Consider the following 23374-nt stretch of genomic DNA (forward strand, 5'->3'; position numbering starts at 1 on the left):
GCTAATCTGTTACATAAAAGAAATATAATCATCAGGCATTTATCCTTAATGGATGCCATCACTTATAATTAAGTACTATTTTCTTAATGCTTAATTTCTTAGTCGAACTAAAAAATATTTATTAAAATAAACAATGATATTTGACATAGGCCTAAAAAAATGTAGTTCACTAACTTGGTAGTATTGTCAGTGTGGGGAATATTTCTTAGATTAAGTATAGATTTTTTTTTTAACCAAATTCCAGGGTAATAGACAAGAGGACATACATGAAATTTAGAAATAGTTTCTGGATAAATGAATATAAATGAATCATGTATCAGGAATACATAAAGAAGAAAATAAATTTTTCAAGAAAAACATTTAAATTCACAGATGGTAATTCAATAAGAGATTATTAGAAAGAGCTTTTTCTTGTTCATTTAGCTACAGGGTTTTATTTTATTTGTTGCTACTTCAAAAGAGCAAATAGTATGATGCACATATCCTATCTAATAAAAGAGTAATATGCAAATTGACCATACCTCTACTATACCCACAAGCCACGCCCACCAGCCAATCAGGATCAAATATGCAAATAAATCCAAGCAGCCACGGAGAGAGCAGGAGGAAGGCTTGGGTTTCCCCAGCAATGGAGGAAGCCAAGCTTTCCGCCTGCCCTTGCTGGCCTTGGCCAGGGGAGGATCTGGGCAATCAGAGCTGGCTGGGGGTCCCCTGCCCAGGGCCTGAGCCTCAGCCAGAAGCTTGAGCCTTGGCGGGGGCGTGGAGCTGGGTGATCGGAGCCAGCTGGGGGTGCCTTGCCCAGAGCCGGAGGCTTTAGGCCTTTGCAGGGATGGAGCCAGAGATCAGAGGAAATAGGTGTGAACTACAGAGAAAACACCTTTTCTGACTCCTCATTGGCTAAGTTCCCTGTATGCCACTGGTAATATTCTTAGTAAATTGCGTATAAAAATCCAAAAAGGTAATCTAGGGGTTTTCCACAACACTTATGGAGAAAAAAAAATAAAAAAAAAATGAAGGCCCTCTACTGGAGGGCTAAGAAATGTCATATCCTGCCCTAGGTGGTTTGGCTCAGTGGATATTGCCTAAGTTTGCCAGTGGCAGGTCTGAGTTTGATTCTGATGAAGGGTTGTACCTAGGTTGCAGGCTCCTCCCTGGCTGGGGCCCAGGTTAGGGCTCATGCAGGAGGCAAACAATCAAAGTGTTCCTCTCACTTTAATGTTTCTCTCTGTCTTTCCCTTTCTCTTCCACATTCTCTAAAAATCAATGGAAACATATACTCAGGTGAAGATAAAAAGAAAGAGAAAGAAAGAAAGAAAGAAAGAAAGAAAGAAAGAAAGAAAGAAAGAAAGAAAGAGAGAGAGAGAGAGAGAGAGAGAGAGAGAGAGAGAGAGAGAGAGAAGGGAGGGAGGGAGGGAGGGAGGGAGGGAGGGAGGGAGGGAGGAAGGAAGAAAGAAAAGAAAAGAAAAGAAAAGAAAAGAAAAAAAGAAAAGAAAAGAAAAGTCATATCTTATGAAAGACACATCTTGAAAATGTCTAAAGAAAGTTGTCATTTTTTTCATGATGAAGGGACAGGAGTTCATGTTGATGAAAACACCTTGGTGGCTGTGGTGACTGGCAGTGGCTGCAGCAGCAGAGTGATGGGGCTGGTGCCTTTCTCTGATCAGCCCAGTTGTCTTCAACAAAAAGAGGCCAGATTGCAGCTTAGGCCTGCTCCCCAAAGGGAGCAGGCATAAGCCATCAGTAGGACATTCCCTGAGGGCTCCCAGTATGTGAGAGGGGGGCAGGCTGGGCTGAGGGGACCTCCCCCCATGCACAAATTTCGTGCACCAGGCCCCTAGTAGGAAATAAAGCTGAATATGGTTCTAACTTTAAGGAGCTCACAGTCCTCCCTAAACACATGAAAAACAAATAACCAGCTGGCTATAATTTCCATCTAACCATCTGCCCCAATTTTTCTGAATTCCTTATATTCAAAAACTATGGGCCCATGACTTTGAATCAAACAATGAATTGAAGCTAAATATTTTTTTACTCAATATACTCATCAAACCTCCATGAACTTAATCTACAAGTTTTCTTTTAAAAAGTTTTTTCACTCTTTTGTGTTCTTAATTCCCCTGAACTATTATAGTTTTGTTTTTCTCATGCATAGGTACTGCCATAGGAAAATGAAATGGAAAGAAGCTCATTCTCCTGTTCAAATAAAAACATTAAAAAACAGAACAGCAGATTCAAGATCCCCACTCCCCAACCCCCACAAGTACAAATGAACACATTCCCAATTCCATTAAACCTAGGCAGCTTCTAAAAATCTAATATTAGTGGCCAGCATCGCTGCCTCTCAGAATTGCTAAGCATGCTAGCAAATGAATCATTCACGAAAGAAATCAGGGCTGGTATTCTGACACTAATTTCCAAGATGCAGAACACAAAGCTGAATCATATCTGCCATTCTTAGGTGGCTCTGACAGTTGAGCTTGAAGTACCAAGTTTTGACAAAATACTGAATTTCTCTATTCTGTGCCCTAAGCTTTATGGCACAATAACAACAAGATATGCTTTTGTTGCAATTTCGGTGGGAACAAACAAACAAAAGCCTCTAATTTTTTTTCATATCTACATGCTCCAAATTTTTGTAGACGTCTTTATGACTGTTACTTCTATGTATATGCCAAACAGGATAAACCCATGGAAAGCAACACTGCTAAAGAACACCAGGAACTTTATGCAATTGTAAAGCCAGTTTGGCGAGTAGAGTAGAGAATAAACAGTGGTAGCCTTTTCTCTTAGAACCTTACCAACAAGGAAAATATTGAAATGAACAATGAAAGGATAACATTTTAGGAAGAAGAATATTTGCAGTTGATAGAACATAAATGACAGCAAAGGATATTAACTTTGAGTTCAAATGACAGCGAAGGGTATTTTGATTAGCATTCCCAAAGAGCCCATTGATTGTTAGATTCACTGTGAGGTTCTGGGCCAGTTGTTCCTCTGCTGGCTCACAGAGAGCTTGGTTTGTGACCTAGAGCCCGTTGCTCAATTTATCTTGGATTTTTGTCTTCTGGTTTGTGAAATTAGATAGTTGGGCCAAATGGTCTACGGCCATACCACCCTGAACGCGCCCGATCTCGTCTGATCTCGGAAGCTGAGCAGGGTTGGGCCTGGTTAGTACTTGGATGGGAGAAAGTTGGGCCAAATGACTTGCATTTCTTTTGGGTGCATCCTAACCAAACTGCTGTAACTTGTTCTCAAGTGAAGTATAGAACACGAAAGTCTATAGGTTTGTTCTCAAGTACTTTACACTGTGAGCACACACACATGTATTTGTAGAGCTGTGAACAAATGAATTTTAAATAAACTCGATTCTACAAAATGCATTCTAACTTGAACAAATGCTCCCTCCTAGTTATTTCTCTCAGAGCTAACTGTAAGCTGTGAAACATTATAAACAATAAAACCAAAGTAAGCTGAAACCGGTTTGGCTCAATGGATAGAGCGTCGGCTTGGGAACTGAAAGGTCCTGGGTTCGATTCCGATCAAGGGCATGTACCTTGCTTGCGGGCATATCCCCAGTAGGGGGTGTGCAAGAGGCAGCTGATCGATGACTCTCATTGATGTGTCTAACTCTTTTCTCTTCCTCTCTGTACAAAATCAATAAAATATATTTTTTTAAAAAAACACACAAAAAAAACAAAGTAAAATCTAGCTCAATAGTTCATTTCTCCAAAGTCATGCTAATGACATTGGGTGACGTATCAGTGAAGATCATGTGACTGGAAGAAAAGGGAAAATGTGCTTCACTCCTGTGGTAAGAGGAAGCTGGATGTAACTAGAAATTTTGCCAAGCTGTAGAAGAGGAAGGGGCCAGTTTAGGAAATAATCATGTCAGGTGCTCTGGAGAAGCTTATTGGGCGGAACATAGGTTCATCCATTCTTTCCACCAAGGAGGACCTGAGAGGCAGGAATGAGTGGTTTCTGTCTGCTGGAAGCATTTACTGAACATTGTCCCTCTTGCCTGGAAAGAGGTGACTAAAATTGGCACTTTCTTAAAGGAGTGAAAAACCAGGTAAGACTTTTTTTTTTTTTTAATCTCAGAAGTAAATGTAAATTATCCCCAAAAGGGATGTGCGGGCATATGCACAGCACACACTCAGTTGGTGGGTCAAATACAGAGGAAAGGCAGGCAATGGAAGGTAGTTTTAACGGTAAAATAATCAAACTAATGAACAAAAAGATAGATACAGAGACAGTAAAGCAACAAACAGACTGTCAAATTACAGCGGGGAGGGGAGGGAGATATGGGGGAGATAAGAGATCAACCAAGGACTTGTATGCATTTATATAAGCAAAACCAATGGACGAAAAACTGTGGGGAGGAAGGGCATGTATGGGAGTGACGGGGGGGGGGGGGGGGGGGAGCAATGGTAACATATGTACACATATAATACCTTAATAAAAAAAATTAAAATTAAAGGTAAAATAATCAAACTGCTGGTGGAAAGGTTAAACCTAAAACAAGAACAAAAAGGGCACGAGGGGGAAGAACAAGATTTGGTCCCACTTCGTTGGTCACCAGAAGAACGATCCTTGGTCTTCCCGTCGCACAGGAGAAGACTCATAAAGTGCAACTAAAAGGTGGCGTTCAAGTCCAGACAGAGAGGCTTAGGGACCCATAAGCCAGCCGTGGCCGCAGGGCCTGCCCCCGGGGCTCCTGCAGGGCCCGCGCTGCGCCCCCGGCCCAGGGCCTGGCCCCGCCGGGGGCCGCGCTCCACCGCGCCCTTCCCGGGAGCTCCCCGCAGGAAGGGCGCTGGTCCGGCGCCGGGCCCCTCGCCCCTCAGCCGCCGCCCCGCGCGCAGAGAAGGCGGAGCCGCAGCCCCGGGCGATGCGCCGAGCTCCGGCCGCGGCAATAACTGCGGCCCCGGCCCCGCCGGCGGCGATGCGCGACCGAGAGGCCCGGAGCGCCGCGGCCGGACGGGGCTGCCTCGAAGACCTTCTTAGCCCCTTTCTGAGGCCCGGGGCAGCGCCCGGGGCAGCGCTGGAGACGGAGGTGAGTGTCCCGGGGAACGGGGAAGGAGAAGGATAGGAAAAATCAGCGTCCGGGACAGGAATCTAGGGTTTCGGGGCCAGAGACCTGCACCAGCGCCCCGCATTTCTGCTTGTGCGCGGAGAGGCGGCTGCGCTCCCCGCAGAGACAGGACTGAGTGGTTGGTGTTGCTGTGGCGCTGGGTTTCTCCTGTTTGTTGCTGCCCTGGGCAACGTTAGCACCCCGAGGTGCTGAGAACCAGCAGATTCTACCGACTGGAGAGCAGAACCACCTGCTCAGGGCGCCCGCTGAGGCTGCCTGTGGCTCCTTTCCCTAACCAGGCGTCCGCTGGTTATCTCACCCTAGGCTCTGGTAAGATGTGTGGCCCTGAAAGGTTACTAGCAGAAAAGTACTGTTTCCTTAAGCCTCCCATCAAGAAATGGACAGCAGCGCCGGAAACTTTCTTAGCCCGGCCAACCCCTGTCTTCACTGGAAGACTGACACCCCTTTTTCCCTGCTCCTCTGTATGGAGGCCTCACCTGACATTGCATCTATTAGTTACTCATGAAATCTGGCTGTTTCTCTTCAAGTCCGGAGTGAAGCATCTCAATTCAGCAGATACTTGTGTGTCTTCTCTGATCCAAGCAGTTCCGGGGAGAGGAGATACAAATAGAAATCGAATACAGCTTCTGCCTGTCAGTAGTTTGAAGTTCAAAGTGTCCTACTGTCCCTAACAAGTCGTTCGGCGGTGTGATTCATGCTATACAAACATATGATCAAGGTATTCACACAATGTATTTTCCAGCCTCTTAAGATCTTTAGGATTATTCCCCTGCTGGCTAAAGTTCATGCCCTTTGTTGTTGTTTTATTCTTTAGGATTTGCATAGCAGGCCTTATAGAATAAGTGGGAAAGGTCCTTAATGTAGGTCAGAGCCCGGGAGCCTACCCTAGAAGTTGCTGTGCTGGATATGGAAGTCTAGCGCTCCCATCCTCTCCTCCCGCTTCCGGTGTGCCTTCTTGTACGGGAGAAATTGGAGCGCTGAAAACGTTCCCCGCGCTGCCTTCCAGCTAGAGTTCTGGAAGTAAAATTAAGGTCAGGCAAAGAGATGACTTGCCTGACATTTCGAAGGCAGAGGTGAGGCAGAGGCCCTCTCCCTGCTATGTGGGGCTGTCTTCTGCGGGCAAGGAAGGTCCTGGAGATGCCAGCTCCAGGCTCTGGACTGTAGGTGTTGGCAAGGACTTGCAGTCTGCGACAGCCAGACACAGCATTGCTGTGTTGACTCACAGGCTCTGTACTATCAAGAGGCTGTTGAGGAAGGTGGTGAATAACATACTCTGTGCTCCCTCCCCAGGCAGCTTTCAGATCCCAGCTCCTTGGGGTCACAGATACAGGTGGTGTTCTTGAACTCCACAGTCCTTGTTGGTTTTCCTAATTGTGCAAAAATAGTACACTGTTCTGTTGCTCAGTTGCTAATATTCTAGAATTCATTTCTGGAGGCCAAGCCTAGATCCTGTACTTCTAGCCCTTTGGCAGTTCACTTAATTCCCTGTATAAAATTTCTTTCTGCTTAAAATACCTGGCGTGGTTTCGGTTTTCAGCTCTCCTTGCCTCTGATTAATGCGTTTGCTCTAGAGCCTCTAAGAGTCACTTATGCCTAGTCTCTTCAGTTTCCTTAGATGAGAAATGAAACCAGGAGGTTGGATCCAGAAGCTGGCAGTGATTTGAATGTCTTCAGTGGGGCTGTGCCTTCTCCAAGGGACTCAGACCCCAGGTTTCAGTTTGGCCCTGAAGACATTTGAGCATGTTGCATATAGACTGGATTATCTCTAAGTCTCTTGCTCTACAAGTACAATGTAAAACATTTCTTTGTTTAAAGCACTTAAAGAGATTATTGAATATCTGGTTCATGACCAATTATTTACTAGTAATCTCCTATATAATAAAAGGCTAATATGCAAATTGACCAAACAACAGAACAATTGGTTGCTATGATACACACTGACCACCAGTGGGCAGATGCTCAATGCAGGAGCTGCCCCCTCATGGTCAATGCGCTCCCATAGGGGGAGCGCTACTCAGCAAGAAGGCCTCAGCAGAAGCCTCTCCCACCTCTGCAGCAGTGCTAAGGGTGTCTGACTAATAGGCCCAACCTGTCAGTCGGACATCCTCTGAGGGCTCCCGGACTACCAGAGGGCACATGGCAGGCTGAGGGACGCCCATCTCCCACTAGAGGTGGCCTATTTATTACTAGAGGCCCAAATGCACAAATTTCTAGTATTAATACTTGACCAGGAAGGAGCCTGTGGACATTTGCAAGTTGACAGCTCTTTTATTTCCTCTGAAATATTACAGAAAGCGCTTTCAAACATTTAGCTCACCAAGACAACCTGAACAGGAGAAGGCTGATTTAGCCAACATCTATCCATATGTAAAGGCATATTTACCAGGTACAGAGGCAGTTTCCAAAGTGGGCTTCGCTTGCCAGGCGGAACAGCGGTGGGTGGACAGGGCCCCTCCAGCACCACCTTTATCTGTCCCATCATTGGGTTCAGGATAAGATTTTATTGAATAAAAGATTTTTGGCTTGAAAAATATTTGAAAACTACTACCATACAAGATTCCAGGTAGTTCCCTATCTTTTTTGTAAACCATAATAATAAAGAAAAGACCTTAAATTGTGGCTAGTGGGATTAAGTTATCTAAAATCCAATTTTCAAATGCTATCTATGAAAAATATTACTAAGGAAAGTTGTATCATTTTCTATTCTCTAAAGTTTTAAGAATTGCATAATTCCTTGTAATGTATTTTAAATTACATAAGAAAATCCTATTTAATAAAAGAGTAATATGCAAATTGACCACCACTCCAACACACAAGATGGCTGTCCCCATGTGGACACAAGATGGCCACCACAAGATGGCCAGCAGAGGTGAACAGTAGGGAGAGACCAGGCCTGCAAGGGATGGCAGTTGTGGGTGATCAGACCAGCAGGGGAGGGCAGTTGGGGGGGACCAGGCCTGCAAGGGAGGGCAGTTGGGGGCAATCAAGCCTGTAGAGGAGGGAATTTAGGGGTGACCAGGCCAGCAGAGAAGGGAAGTTGGGGGCAACCGGGCCTATTGGGAAGAACAGTTGGGGGGAGGGGGAGACCCAGGCCTGCAGGGGAGAGCAGTTAGGGGTGACCAGGTCTGCAGGGGAGGGAAGTTGGGAGGGACCAGGCCTCTAGAGGAGGGCAGTTAGGGGTGACCAAGCCAGCAGAGAAGTGAAGTTGGGGGCAACCGGGCCTATTGGGAAGAGCAGTTGGGGGGACCCAGGCCTGCAGGGAAGAGCAGTTAGGCATCAATCAGGCTGGCAGAGGAGTGGTTAGGGGGTGATCAGATTGGCAGGCAGAAGCAGTTAGGGGCAATCAGGAAGGCAAGCAGGCAAGCTGTTGGAAGCCAGTAGTCCTGGATTTTGATAAGGATGTTCAACTGCCTGTTTAAGCCCTATCCTGGCGAGATTGGGCCTAAAAGGGCAGTTGGACATCCCTATCACAATCCAGGGCTGGTAGGATTGGGCCTAAATGGGCAGTTGGACATCCATCAAGGGGTCCCAGATTGGAGAGGATGCAGGCGGGGCTGTGGGGCACCCTCCCTCATATACGGATTTTATGCTCTGGACATCTAGTAGAGTAATAAGCATTCAGATGATGGGCTCTTGGTATGGAGGTGCTGTCTTCAAATTCTTAAAGGTGCACTTTGAACCATTCGTTCTAGGTGTTACTGCTGGCACAGGTCCAGACCCCAGTAACTGACCAAGACCCAGGTAACTGACCACTAGGCCACCAGTACATGAACTTGACTTTAGATTCCACCACAGGTTCCATTATGGGTCGACTGGATAATAAATTCTATAACATTCTTAACAATGAGAAAGGGTAAAGCTAAGATAACACAAGGTAGAAAATAAAAATACTTATATTTGCTTATAGAGTGTGTTTTTAAACTTCTTGTGGAATGTGTTTTCAAACTTACAATTAATTGTGGGTACGTAATATGAAACAAATTTTAAACAAAATATTACAGCAAAAACTGTAAAAATAGAATGCAGAGATTTGATAGAAATGATATGAAGTCAAAGATAGACTCATTCCACAAATTTTTATACAGTTTTATTATGAGACTCTGGCTGATAATGTATTTGTTGAAAAAAGTTACTTAGCTTTTCTAGGCTTCAGTTTTCTCATTTGAATATTAAAAGAAATCAGACTAAGTAATTTCTGAAGATCTTTTCAACTTTTATTATTCCATGAAACTATGATTCTTATGTACTTGGGAATCATCTATTTTCTTAGTTGTTCTTTTTTTAAATCCTCATATGAGGATATGTTTTTATTGATGTTTTTTAGAGAGAGAGGAAAGTAAAGAAACATTAATATGAGAGAGAAACATTGATCAGTTGCCTCCTGTACACACCCTAACCCGGAATAGAACCTGCAACCTAGGTATGTGCCCTGACTGGGAATCGAACCATAACCTTTTGGTGTATGTAATGACCCTCCAACCAACTGATGATCCACTTGGCCAGGGCCATATATTCTCACTTCTTAATTTTTCTATCCCAGACACTCACATGTCAGATCAATTATTTTCCCCACCATGGTTTATTATTTATTTTTAGCTATAATTGACATATAACATTGCATTAGTGTAAGGTGTATACATAATCCTATATAATAAAAGGCTAAATGCACATAGACCAAACTGCAGAACAACCGAACAACTGGTCACTATAACGTGTGCTGACCACTAAGAGGTGCACACGGAACATGGTAGGCGTGAGCAGCAGGTGGCAGAGCGTGGAACATGACGGATGTCAGCTGTATCAGGACGGAGGAGCAGGTGAGTGGGAGTGCCAGACCGAGGCGGGGCGCCAGCCCCTGTCATTGGAGTGAGCCTCTGGTGGTTACTGAAAATTCTCTGCTCCCATGGACTGCGGCCCCGCCCTGCACTTGCACCTGCTGCCAGTGCCAGCTCCATTCACACCTGCTACTGGCATCAGAGCCACTGCTCGCAACTGCTGCCAGTCCATGATCGTTCAGCACTATCAGTGGTTGTGGGCTGTGGCTGCTGGCCCCAATTGCCCTTCAGGGCTTCTCCACCTCCCCCTGCTCCTGAGCAGTGATCAGGACTGGCAGCTGACTCTCACACCTACTGCTGACACCAGAACTGCCACTCACAGTCACTGCTAGTGCCATCCCAGTCACTCTGAGCTGTCACCAGGTGCATGTGGCCTGATGCCATCAGCATGTGGGAGCAGGAGCGGGGCTGCTGGCAGACAGGACCCAGGGCCATGGCGAGCGGGGCTTGAAGGGGGCGCAAAAGATGGGCTAAGACTTGCCCCTGTGCCCATGGCTGAATGCTCGGCTGGCTTACTCATGGCGTGTGGAGAGGGCTGGCTGCAAGTGCATGGCTAGCTTTCTCATTCAGGAGGGAAACAAAACCTCCAAACTGCACTGAAATCCAGATCCAGGTGAGACTTTGGATACCCAGACTCACTCGAGGAGAAACTGGACTGTCTGGCAGTGGCCGAAACTCGAGAGCAGCCTTCTCTCAGAGGTGCGTGCAGCAATTGCTGCAAGACACTGAGACTCAGGGGCCTCTTAGGGCAGAGCTGATGAGAAACCAAGGCTGACTGCTCCACCCTGAGACTCTACCCCATCCAAGCTGAGCACAGAAGCTCTCCCAGCAGAGACACAGCTGATCCTTACAGCCAATTGGCCTGGAGATCAACTCTCCCAGTGATACTAATAACAATCTAGGCTTAACTACAACAAGACTGCACACACAGCCCACAAAGGGGTGCACCAAGAGTGTCCATCTCAGGTGGGGAGGCTGAGCCACTCGGCCATATAGGACACCTAGCACACAAAGCCACTCCATCAACCCAGGGAAGCAGCCAAAATGCGGAGACAAAGAGGCCACAAATGAAAGAAGTGGAGGAAATCAGCTATGCTCACCACTATACCACCAACGCAGATTGACAAACGACAAGTGCTGGCGAGGTTGCAGAGAAAAAGGAACCCTCGTGCACTGCTGTGGGAATGCAGACTGGTGCAACCACTGTGGAGAACACTATGGAGCTTCCTCAAAAAACTGAAAATAGAACTCCCATTTGACCCAGTGATCCCACTCCTAGGAATATATCCCAAGAAGCTAGAAACACCAATCAGAAAGGATATGTGCACCCCTATGTTCATAGCAGCACAATCTACAATAGCTAGGATTTGGAAACAGCCTAGGTGCCCGTCAGCAGATGATTGGATCCAAAAACTGTGGTACATCTACACAATGGAATATTATGCTGCCATAAAAAAGAAAGAAATTCTCATCATTTGCAGCAACCTGGATGGAATTGGAGAACATCATGCTGAGTGAAATAAGCCAGTCAATGAAAGAGAAACACCACATGACCTCACTCATTTATGGATGATAAAGAACATTATAAACTGATGAACCAAAAGATAGATATAGAGACAGTAAAGCAACAAGCAGACTGTCAAATTACAGTGGGGAGGGTAGGGAGATCTAGGGTACATAAGAGATCAACCAAAGGACTTGTATACATGCATATAAGTACAACCAATGGACACAAAACTCTGGGGAGGGAGGGCCTGTATGGGAGGGGGTGCAATGGTATACGTACAAAGATAATTTAATAAAAAAAATTAAAATAAATAAATAAAAAATAAATTTAAAAAAGAAGAAAGAAATGGAGGAAAGCAAGCGACTGGATATAGAGCATGCTTATAAGGTTCTATAACCTCAGAACCATGGTTATAATGTTTTTCAAGAATTTCCTAGAAAAGGCCAATAAATGAGATCCTCAAGGATATGAAAAAGGATCAACTAGAAATTAAACATACACTGACTGAATTTAAAAATATTTTGCAGAGACCTAAAATCAGATTACAGGATCACAAAAATCAAATCAAAGATTTGGGACACAAAGAAGAAAAAAACACTCCTCTGGAAAAGCAAAAAGAATCCAAAAATGTGTAAGGAGCCTCTGTGACAACTTCAAGTGTACCAACATCAGAATTGTGGGGGTCCCAAAAGAAGAGAGAGAGCAAGATACTGAAAACCTATTTGAAGAAATAGTGACAGAAAACTTCCCCCACTTGGTGAAAGAAATAGACTTACAAGTCCAGGAAGCACACAGAAACCCAAACAAAAGGAATCCAAGAAGGACCACACCAAAACACATCATAATTAAAATTCCAAGAGCAAAAGACAAAGAGAGAATATTAAAAGCAGCAAGAGAAAAACAATTACCTACAAGGGAGCACCCATACAATTTCAGCTGATTTTGCAACAGAAACTATGCAGGCCAGACGTGAATGGCAAGAAATATTCAAAGTAATGAATAGCAGAAAATTACAACCAAGATTATTCTACCCAGCAAGGCTATCATTCAGAATTGAAGGTCAGATAAAGAGCTTCACAGATTAAAAAAAAAAAAAAAAAAAAAAAAAAAAAAAAAAAAAAGCTAAAGGAGTTTATCATTACCAAGCCAGAATTATATAAAATGAAGAAAGGAATTCTTTAGGAAGAAGAAAAAGATAAATATAAAAATTATGATAAAAAACTATGTCTCTATTAAGTAAATCTAAAAACCAAGGGAATAAAAAATCTGATGAACAGTAGTAACTGGTGCATATAATATTGTAGAATCAGAGGCATAGAAGAGGAGTGGACTGACAATTCTTAGGGAAAAAAGGGAATGGGGGTTGTAAGAGGAGACTGGACAAAAAGCGTAGGTGAGGACAGTGGTGGGGAGATAGGGCAGACAGTGGGGTGGGAGCCTGGTGGAGGAGAGCTATGGGGGGAAGAAAAGAGGAACAATTGTAATAATCTGAACAATAAAGATTTATTAAATTAAAAAAAAAAATATGAGTGTGTTGTGACGTAAAAAAAGGGGTGTGGCAAGTAAGAAATGCTTATCAGGTCAAAGCTTCAAATATTCCTTATGGAAAAGATATATATCCCCATATTTTGTACCCTTAGATTGCTATCTTTTTTATCTCTCGCTAGCAGTTTTTACTCATGCTGTTGTCAGTTTGCCTCTATCACAATCTCTTCCTACATTTTAACTTATAATAGCTTATCTTCCAAAGGTTTAGAGACCAGATGAACAAAGTCATTAGAATTGTTTTCAAAATAAGAGTTAATGGGCTCAAAGGTGAGGCCTCAAGTGTCTCTTTATGAGTGAGGAGTATACACTTTCTACTTTTTAATGGATTTCATATTATTTTTTATGAACCTTTAAAGGGCATTTTTGCATATTTTCTGATATTTATTTATTTATTTACTACTTAACTACACTAACAAAAGAGAAATATGCAAATTGACCATTCTCTGTGATGCCCATCTACCAATCAGGAGTGAATATGCAAATTAGCCCAACAAAGATGGAGGGTTAATTTGCATATGATGGCATGGAGTGGCCTGGCAGGGCGGGACACCTGCTATGAGGGGTGGGCAGGGGGTAGAGGGTGCTACAGGAGTGGGGCTCCAGCTGGGAACGAGGACCTGCAGGCTCTCGGGCAGCTGGGAACGAAACCAGGGAAAGGAAGACCTATTCTTGCATGAATCTTCATGCAACGGGTCTCTAGTTTACTTATAAAACTGCCTTCTTAATAGAGCATATACCATTGTAATTTCAAGAACCAAAGACTATGACCAATAAATGCCATAGACATTACTTTAAGTAAAGGTTACACTTTTGTGATTTTCCTAAATTTAAGTGGTTTTCTGAAGTGAGACTGATGGTACATCTTCTTTTGAAAATGGAAACATAACAGAAAATGAAAAGAGCTGTCCAGTTAGTTGTAAGTTGCTTTCCTGGACTTGTTAGAGTACCTTAAAAGGTACTTTATTTTACCTTTCTTCCTGCAATACCTCTCTGATCTCAAATAAGTTCTTTGGCTTCTATGGTAGAGTATAGGGAAACAGAAAAAAAAAATTTACAACACAAAACTGTGTAAACACCCACAGAGAGCATATACTGTGCAACATTCCAAGTCTTGATTATGTTAAAAAGAATCACAATATTAATAAAATAAAATTTTAAAAGCTTCATTTTAGCTAGTAGTTTATATCTTCTATAAATAATCATTTGTACTTGTTGGCTATTTTAAAATATTCTTCGTAAGTGGTGGAATTGGCTGACCTGGGGAATTTCATAAAGGGGGTTATTCTAGTAACACTGCCCCAGAGTGTCTATGTAATTCTTCTAATGAGAGAGGTGAAGAAATGACATTGGTGAGTGTTATTATATTCATCTAATCAAGAAGTCAGCCTCAAAAGAAAGAGGTGAAAAGCATGATAAAATCAAAGAGATTGAATAGTAAATTCTTCAAGACTGGTGATACCTTGTCCTGCTTCATAAGAAAAGCAAAAAGATTCTTAGAGAATTGTGATTATTGAGATTATTAGCTAATAACCAACACTATTGAATGCTTACCATATGCATGGTTGGGACTACTCTAGCCTCCATTGTACAGAAAAGGAATTCATTACAGTTTGGTGGATGATGGAGCTGAACTTCAGGCTCAGGTTTGTCCAACTCCAGAGCCAGCAGGCCTCTAATTGTGGATAAATAATTTCCTCAACGCTTGGCACCCCCAGATCGATGTAGCAACTCAAGGATGTCACCAAGGAACCAGCTCCTCCAGTTTTGCTTATGTACCTTTGGTGTAGGACCTTTTAATCCCATGGTTGAAAGATGGGTGCTGGCCCTTCAGCTATGTACCTACATTCTAGGAAGAAGAAAGAGAAATATTAGAGGGTAAAGAGTAAACAGTATGATCCTTGAAAGCCTTGCCTCATTGTTTGTGAATGAAATACCCCCGAGAGATTTCCATTACAGAGAACTGTGACCCTTGGCCACCTCTAGCTGTAAAGTGGAGTACTTGGCTCTCAGCCTACATAGCACAGGACTAGAGAGAAGGGATTGAAGTGGGTGTTTATGGGGTATGCCTTACAGGTTTTTTTTAGTTATTTTGTGTAAGTTTATTTTTCCTGGGATACTGTAAACCTCTAGAGAACAAAGAATATGTTTTCATATCTGAATTGCCCACTCTAAAGGGCAAGTGACTACCATGGATAGCACTTATTACAGTATCTAATTCATTGTGGCTTCTCAGATCAATGTTGGTGTTGGTGGTTTAACTTTAATTTAGAAATAACAGCCATGCAAGAATTAATGACCCTAGTTCCTCTGAAAGTGATGGAATCTGTAGATTTCTCTCTGGTGACTTATTTCCTCATATCAACACTGGAAAATTACCTGGAGCTTTTGTGCTTCATCGAAGCAGAGAAGACAATTTAATGGTAGTATTACTTGGAATATTTGAAGTATAAGTCACAAAAACAAGGTGGAAATAAATCATAGAAAACTATGATGGTCAACAAGGCCTTTTTCAAGAGAGGTAAAAAGATAGAAAAAAAAAATAAAGTAAGATATTGTAATCAAAGAAAAGATTAATGATTAAAAACTAGGAACAGTCTAAAGTATTTTAGCCATTCAGAGTTCTAAGGGGAAAATAAGTACAAGTCATTCATTTGAATTGCTCAAATTGCTCTTTAATTTATTTGTTTAAATCTCAGATTGCCAAAAGAGGAAATATAAATAAATAAATCTCCGATTGCCATTTTGTATCTATACTGTTTCTCCTTCAGAACAGATCTTGTTTGTTTCCCCTCTGTCATCTTATTAACTATAAATCATGAGGGATGAAGATAAAACAGTTGAACATGAAGATTTGGAACCATCCACAGGGATGAATCACACAGCCTCTGCGAATCAACAAATACAGGTAAATCTGAAATCCTATGAAGTTCATCCCAACTATTTCCTTAAAGAAATCTATGATAGAATTCTTTTCTTTTCATTATATCATTCAGTTAACAATTCTCCCTATTCTTTTATTTTTAATTATGTTTTTATTGATTTTAGGAGGAAGGGAGAGCGAGAGAAAGATAGAAACATCAATGATAAGAGAGAATCATTGATTGGCTGCCTCCTGCATGCCCCCTACTAGGGATCCAGCCCACAACCCCAGCATGTACCCTGGGAATCAAACTGTGCCACATGGTTTACAGGTCGAAGCTCAAACATGAGCCACACCATATGGGTACTTATTCCTGTTCTTAATCCTCAAACTCATACATTCCAGGGTAGGTGTGACTACCAGTTTTCCCAGATAGTCATTAGTAGCTGGCCCAACATAAGGTTAGAAATATAAAAAACCTGTGAATTTCTTTATGTTCCCAGCCAAACCCTTACTATATCTAGTAATCGGTGTTTTTTTTTTTTTTTTTTTTTTTTTTTTTTTTTGTTTTTGTGTGTGTGTGTGTGTGTGTGTGTTTGTGTGTTTTTTTGTTGTTGTTGCTTAAATTTAAGCAGATGAATAAGTGAGAATTTATTTTCAGCAAAGATAGTTATCTTCTTCTGGATTACTTTTATATATTTACCAACTATTGCCTTAAATCATATCTTTTTGTTTATTTGTTTGTTTTTAATCTTCACTGGAGGTTTTGTTTTATTGACTTTTTAAAGAAAGAAGCAGGGAGAGAGAAAGAGAAACATTATGGGAGAGAGAAACATGATTGGTTGCCTCCCATATACACCTTGATCAGGGATAAACCCACAAACTAGGTATGTGCCCTGACCAGGAAGCAAATCTGCAGCCTTTTGGTGTATGGGACAACTCTCCCACCAGCAGAGCCAGGGCTTGAATCATATCTTTTTTTTAAAAAAATATATTTTATTGATTTTGTACAGAGAGGAAGAGAGAAAGATAGAGAGTTAGAAACATCGATGAGAGAGAGTCATCAATCAGCTGCCTCTTGCACACCCCCTACTGGGGATGTGCCAGCAACCAAGGTACATGCCCTTGACCGGAATCGAACCCAGGACCCTTCAGTCCCCAAGCCGATGCTCTATCCATTGAGCCAAACTTGTTTTGGTGAATCATATCTGAAATAGGCTCATTTTTAAACTCAGGATTGTAAAACATAATGTAATTGTATGTGACTCAAACATTTATAAAGAGACAAATAATGACTCAATAGTAAATATACCCAACATAGTTCTTGTTCCAAGTATTAGCTGATTAACTATAATAATAATAAAGCTGTACATTTCCTGGTACTAGTTTTGATTGTAGTAATGGGAATTTGATTTGTGATGTGATGGCTCAGTAACTTAAAAAAAAAAAAAAGTATAACAAATATACTATTTTAAGTATTTTTTCTTTCTAAAAATTTCCTTAAACACAGGAAGTACCTGTTACAAACCAAATAGGATTAGATGAAAATGAATCACCTGAAGGAAGTAGCGTTTTGACCAGCAGTGGGGAAAGACTACAAGAAACACGAACTGAATTAAACCATTTGCAAAGACTAAGGCAAACATGTGCTTGCCCTCCACATGGCTTACTGGATAAAGTAATAACAAATGGTATGTAAACAATAAGGATGAATTCAGAAACAGAAGGTAAAATACGAAGTTGTTATACAATGGGAGATTCTAAATAATATGGTTTAAAGAACAAAAAGAAGTTACTTCTCTCTCACATAAAAACTACTAGGTGGAGAATTCACAACGGTAAGTTGCTCTGCTCCGTACAGTCATTCGGGAGCCCAGGCTGAAGGACTCCACCATGTTTGACACCAGGCTCCCAAGAGCACTGTGGTCATTGCCATTCCGGACACCTGGAAGAGGCAAAGAGCAGGAATCTAGGACCTTTTCCTTTTTTGTATCTGAGTTATTGCACAGGATTATGTTAGGGCTCCAATGAGAAAGTGATTAAGAACTTGCTTGTAAACAGAAAAGCACAACATAAGTGTTGCTTGTTATTACTGTGAGTTAATGCAACTAATGTTCGAGGGAACACAGCTCAGTTTGTACTTACGAATGAATCAGGTCATTTTATAAGTAAAGATCTTGATTTGCAATTCAACTTATTTCAATAAAGATGCTATTAATGAAAATATTTGGGGGATTTTTCTTTGGAGAATTGATTTCAACATGGTTTTGAATATTGTTAGGGTTGAGATCTATTTGTCTTTTAGGCATGTATTTAGTTTTTGGAGGCTGCCAAACATTATTCTGATACCAATTTGATGAATAAATGGATGTTCAAATTGAGTAATGCTGGGTTTTGTTCGAGAAAGGAAGTGCATGTGTTTGTGTTTATGTGTGTGTTATGGATATTGGAAAAGGTGTAGTATTGTATAATAGGAAAAGGGGAAAGGGGTTTGAAAATCGCCTTTAAAGGCAAATTTAAAAACAAATTCACAAATTGCATTGAGGAATGACAGCATCATCAAAATAGTCTCCCAAAGTAAATATGTTGGAAAAATGTAACACATCTGATCTAGAAATTATGTTTATTGAAAAATCAGACTCACTTGTTTGTGGTTGTATTTCAATTGGGAGCTCTAAACATTTTTATCATTCTCAACCAGGGCAATGGATGCCAAGTCTAACACATTATACTGTAGGGCCTAGATATGTTTTCAATAAAATTAGGTATGTTTCTAAACTACCATGAGAAAAAGAAACATCAAACTTCATGTAAAAACACACAGAGCAAACCATGTTCCAAAATATATCCATATAGTCAATATAGCTACAGATAATTTAATACCTTTTCTACCTTTTGTATAATTTTTTTAAAACTTGCACCGTTTAAATTATGGCACATTTCTAGTTAAAACATTTACAGTAAAACAGATAAATATGGAGTATAAATTAATTATGTGATTTGAGACTAATTTTTTTTAATTCTATAGTCATTGTCCATAAAGGTGCCAGAGAAATGTGACTCAGATTATAAATATCTTTTCACTTATTTTCCTGTACTTCTATTTCTAAGGCTTACAAGACTGCTTTTTTCCTATAGTACTTCCTGCGCCCATTCAGAATAAATAAGTATTCTTTTTAAAAAGTAAATGTTACATGTGAATATGCAAATTACCAAAATCATAAATAAATCATAAATTATTAACTTAATTAAATGTGATTTATGGAACTTTTATAAATGTACATTTACTATGTATTTAGTACTGCAATTTGAATATGAGGAATGAAAAGAAAATTAGAGGTGTAAAAAAGTGGTCTTAAAGTAAAAAAAAAATTTAAATTATTGACAAAGTGTTTATTTCCATCAATATATTATTTATATTATCAGTGTATATTTATTGGCCAAGTATATTGCCAATATATACTTACCGTGTTTCCCCGAAAATAAGACCTACTGACAGGTTTCCTTCTGAGTGAAATATAAGGCATCTCCCCAAAAATAAGGCCCCCTAGGCTAAACATGAGAGATTTGATCCACTGATTCTGAAAGAAATGGAGTCACAAGAAATTCACCAGGAAATTCAGGAATTGGATTGTTATGATGATGTTCCAGAACATGATGTCATTGAATAAATGAGTAAATTCTTGATACTGTAGGATTCAGTTTGTCTGGTTTGTGTTGACAACTACCGTACTACCGTACCATATACAGCTAATAAATTTCCTTTATTTTCATTTAACAATAAATGTGTACCATATTCTTCTTCATGGAAAAATAAGACATCCCCTGAAAATAAGACCTAGCACATCTTTGGGAGCAAAAATTAATATAAGACACTGTCTTATTTTCAGGGAAACAGGGTATTAACACAGTAATTATTTGTTCTCATCAATAAGTGGATAATCAGATCTCATTATGAGATAATGAAGTTCCATTAAAATTGAAAACTCCTAATTCTACCTGGCTGAATTTAGTATAAAAATGGGTTTATGCTGTGAGAAAGTAAAATTTAGTAGCTGGCAATTCCTGCTTCCCCATTACACCTCTAACACTGCATAGAAATGTCAGCCCCTATATCTGTTGGAAAACACCAAAGGCCCCTTAGTTATTTAACTGTAATAGCATCATAAGCCTAGAAAGTCTGGAACAGTTCCATGAGGGTTTAAAAAAATGAAATGTTGAATTCCATCGCTAGCAATATGGTAGATAAAACTCAATAAAAATTTTTACTTTTACCAATGAAAACATCTGGGAAAAAATAGTTTAAATATTTTTTAATGCATCTTTTATCTATCAAGGAAGCAGAAAATCATCAGGACACTAAAACAAAGTATAAGAGAGAGAAATAAGCCTTCAATCTAGCCTTCACCCTGAAAGCTTTCGCAAAATGCCGATGACCTTGAGATTTATTTTAAGAACTATGCGAGTATAGGAGACTACACTAGAGCCTAGGTTGGAAGACATGTAATAGGAGAAATCATTCTCCCTTATCCATACACAGCTGGAACCCAGGGTCATGGTGAATTTGAGGTAAATGGGCCAGCAGCTAAATCTGTGGGAGAGTATCTACTGAAAATGTGTAACTTCATGGTGATTTGTGTTCCAAAATCAGTGAAGAAAATCAAGCTGAAAATATGTCTAAAAGTGGTCCTGAATTATTAGCTTCTGAGTAGACAATAGAAGCAAACTCAGAGCCTACCTGGCAGAGCTCACATTCAACCTAAGGCTCCAACAATTCTCAAAGATAAAGTTCCAAGGAAGTGGTTACTATTGCAAAACAAACAAAAAATCACAATGTGAATAAGAAAACAGATTTCAAAATTTTGCATTACATGAAAATATAATATAAAAATTTTTTGGTAACTATAAAGAATTTGAGATTATAACAATTATGAGTACAAAATAAGTAACTATTTTTAAAATGAACATAAGTATTCTATTAAGGAACAAATTGAATTTCTAAAAATGAAGGATATGGTATCGTAATTGAAATAGAAAATTAGTAGCTAGATTAGGCAATAAAGTAATAAAAAAAAAGAATTGATGAACTAGTAAATAGGTCTAAAGAGATTACCTAGAATGTAGTACACACAGACAAAAATAGATAGTATGAAAACTAGGGGTAACAACATATGTGTCACTATCTAGTCGTAGTTCCAGGAAAAGAGAATAGGAAGAATGCGAAGAAATATTTGAAGAAATGAAGACAGAATTTTCCAGAATTGATGAAAACCAAAAGGAATCCATACCTAAACATAACATAATTAAAAACAGCCAAATAAAAATTTCCTAAAAGAACTGAAATTAAACTTAAAATGAAATTAACAGCAGCAAAAGCCAGAAAAACAAGTAATAATATTTTCAAGTAACTGAGAAACTCTCAACCTAGTATTGTATACCCAGAAAAATTAAATTTTAAAAAAGAGAATAAAGACAATTGTAGACAAATAAAACAGAATTGACTACCAACAGATCCTAGTGAGAAACATAGCATACTTTACTGCCAAGTGTTTCTATACCACTCAGCTCATTTGAAATGGTAAATAGAGAATCATGTCAGTGTAATATGAAATTTGCATTTTTCTGCATATTTTTTCCTGGCACATTAATATTTAACATCATAAAGAAATAGAAGTGAATTGAAAACAAACAAACAAAAAATCTGACATATGCTTTCTTACAATAAAAGATTAAGACCTTGCCCTAGCAGGTTTGGCTCAGTGGATAGAACATCAGCCTGCAGACTGAAGGGTCCTGATTCAATTCCAGTCAATTGCACATGTCCAGGTTGTGGTCTCGATCCCCAGTAGGAAAGCAGCGAATCAATGATTCTTTTTCATTGATGTTTCTATCTCTCTCTCCCTATCCTTTCCTCTCTGAAATCAATAAAAATGTATTTTTAAGTTGTTTTTTTTTTTTTTTTTAAGAGTAAAGTCTTGCTAAAAAGCTGAAATCTCTGTGGAAGTGCCTTCTTTTCAGGCAGTTATTAATAGTTGCTGGTTTAGGAACTACATAAGACCATTAACTTTCTACCTTACCCTACCTAATGAAACCAAATGTCAATGAAGAAGCTGACAGTACAGATGAGGAAGCTGCCAACACTTTTCACTCAATTAAAACATTTGATTGATGGAAAAGACTGCCAAGTTAGACGGAAGTCCTCTCTATTTAAAGCAAAGCCCTCAAGATTCTCCATCTTGAAATAGGAGGTGTGGTTCCAGGGTTATAGTGTGCAAAGAAGAGACTAAAGGAGAGAGAGAGAGAGACAAATGTCAGTGGAGATTTAACTGTGTTGGTACTTTTTTTAAAAGGATTTTTATTATTTTTGTTAGTGCTTTGGTCACAAGTTTTGAGATTAGAGTAGGTCTGGCCAACTTTGTTTTCCCATGAGCCTTTCTATTTTCAGTGTATAGTTTTGTAGAAAACAAGGTTTTCAAACAGGAAAAAGTATTTTACGTTCTAAGAAATACCTCTACTAAAGGGAATACTTCAAGCAACTATTGTCTCAGGTGAAAGGTGTAAGATGATGTAATGAATGATTATAAAAAAAAAAAAAAATAGGTAAGACCCAGCCAGTGTGGCTCAGTGGTTGAGCATTGACCTATGAACCAGAAGGTCATGATTCAATTCTCAGTCAGGACACATGCCTGGGTTGTGGGTTCAGTCTCCAATGGGGGTGGTGCAGGAATCAGCCAATCAATGATTCTTTCTCATCTTTGATGTTTGCATCTCTATTTCCCTCCCCCTTCCTCTCTGATATCAATGAAAATATATTTTAAAAAGTAGATAAGTATGTGGTAATTCTAAACAAACATTTGACTGTAGAAAAGAAACAATAATAATGTCTACTTCAAGGCAGAACTAAAATATTGGCGTGTGATTGATTGTTCAAATATTTCAGGTTCCTGTGAAGAAGGTAAAGATAGTGATTCTCTTTTTAATATTAACTACTGGGATACTTATGGTAAAACTAAAAGAAAAATAAGAAAATGGCAAAACAAACAAACAAACAAACAAAAAACACACACACACACACAAAACATTCAAAATAGTAGTTCTCCTGGCAGTGTGAGAGGAAATGGGGATGGGACTAGGAGCGGGGCACATAGGTGGATTCAAAGCCAGGGGTAACAATCTATTTCTTCAGGTGTTGGTAATTCCGATTGTTCATAGTACTTATGTTCTTAAACTTACACATGGTTATAAGCATTTGTATACATATTCAATGTTGTTTTTTTAAATTTAGGTTATATTTAAACCTGCATATAATAACTTATTAATAGAAACTCGTTTTCCTGGTTTATTTCAGTGACCATGGTTGTTCTCCTGTGGGCTGTAGTTTGGTCAATCACTGGCAGTGAATGTCTTCCCGGAGGAAACCTGTTTGGGATTATAATCCTTTTCTATTGTGCTGTCATTGGAGGTAAACTTTTTGGGCTCATCAAGTTACCGACGTTGCCTCCACTGCCTCCTCTTCTTGGTAAGTGCTAAACACT

General features: G+C 40.1%; 1 protein-coding gene and 1 long non-coding RNA gene across 4 annotated transcripts in view; one reads left to right on the plus strand and one right to left on the minus strand.

Annotated features, from left to right (window-relative positions):
• Nucleotides 1-3189: 3189 nt before the first annotated feature.
• On the minus strand, nt 3190-23110 carry LOC123651057. Its single transcript, XR_006739520.1, has 3 exons — nt 23073-23110; nt 5649-5656; nt 3190-3305 (listed from the first exon to the last, which is right to left on the minus strand). It is a non-coding gene; the product is annotated as an uncharacterized LOC123651057 (long non-coding RNA).
• LOC118703333 (sodium/hydrogen exchanger 9B2) overlaps nt 4787-23374 on the plus strand; it is a 50366-nt gene continuing 31778 nt past the window's right edge. For 2 of the 3 annotated variants that reach the window (XM_036410209.2, XM_045570324.1), the window contains exons 1-4: nt 4787-5050; nt 15748-15884; nt 17350-17530; nt 23188-23358. In XM_036410209.2, the coding sequence (XP_036266102.1) occupies nt 15795-15884; nt 17350-17530; nt 23188-23358 (442 nt within the window). In that variant the 5' untranslated portion in view covers nt 4787-5050; nt 15748-15794. Of the gene's footprint in view, nt 5051-5110; nt 5399-15747; nt 15885-17349; nt 17531-23187; nt 23359-23374 lie in introns of those variants that run through there. The other variant, XM_045570316.1, reaches the window with a different exon arrangement.

Source organism: Pipistrellus kuhlii, unplaced genomic scaffold (genome assembly GCF_014108245.1).
Source record: "Pipistrellus kuhlii isolate mPipKuh1 unplaced genomic scaffold, mPipKuh1.p scaffold_m20_p_1, whole genome shotgun sequence".
In the NCBI taxonomy this organism is placed as follows: domain Eukaryota; kingdom Metazoa; phylum Chordata; class Mammalia; order Chiroptera; family Vespertilionidae; genus Pipistrellus; species Pipistrellus kuhlii.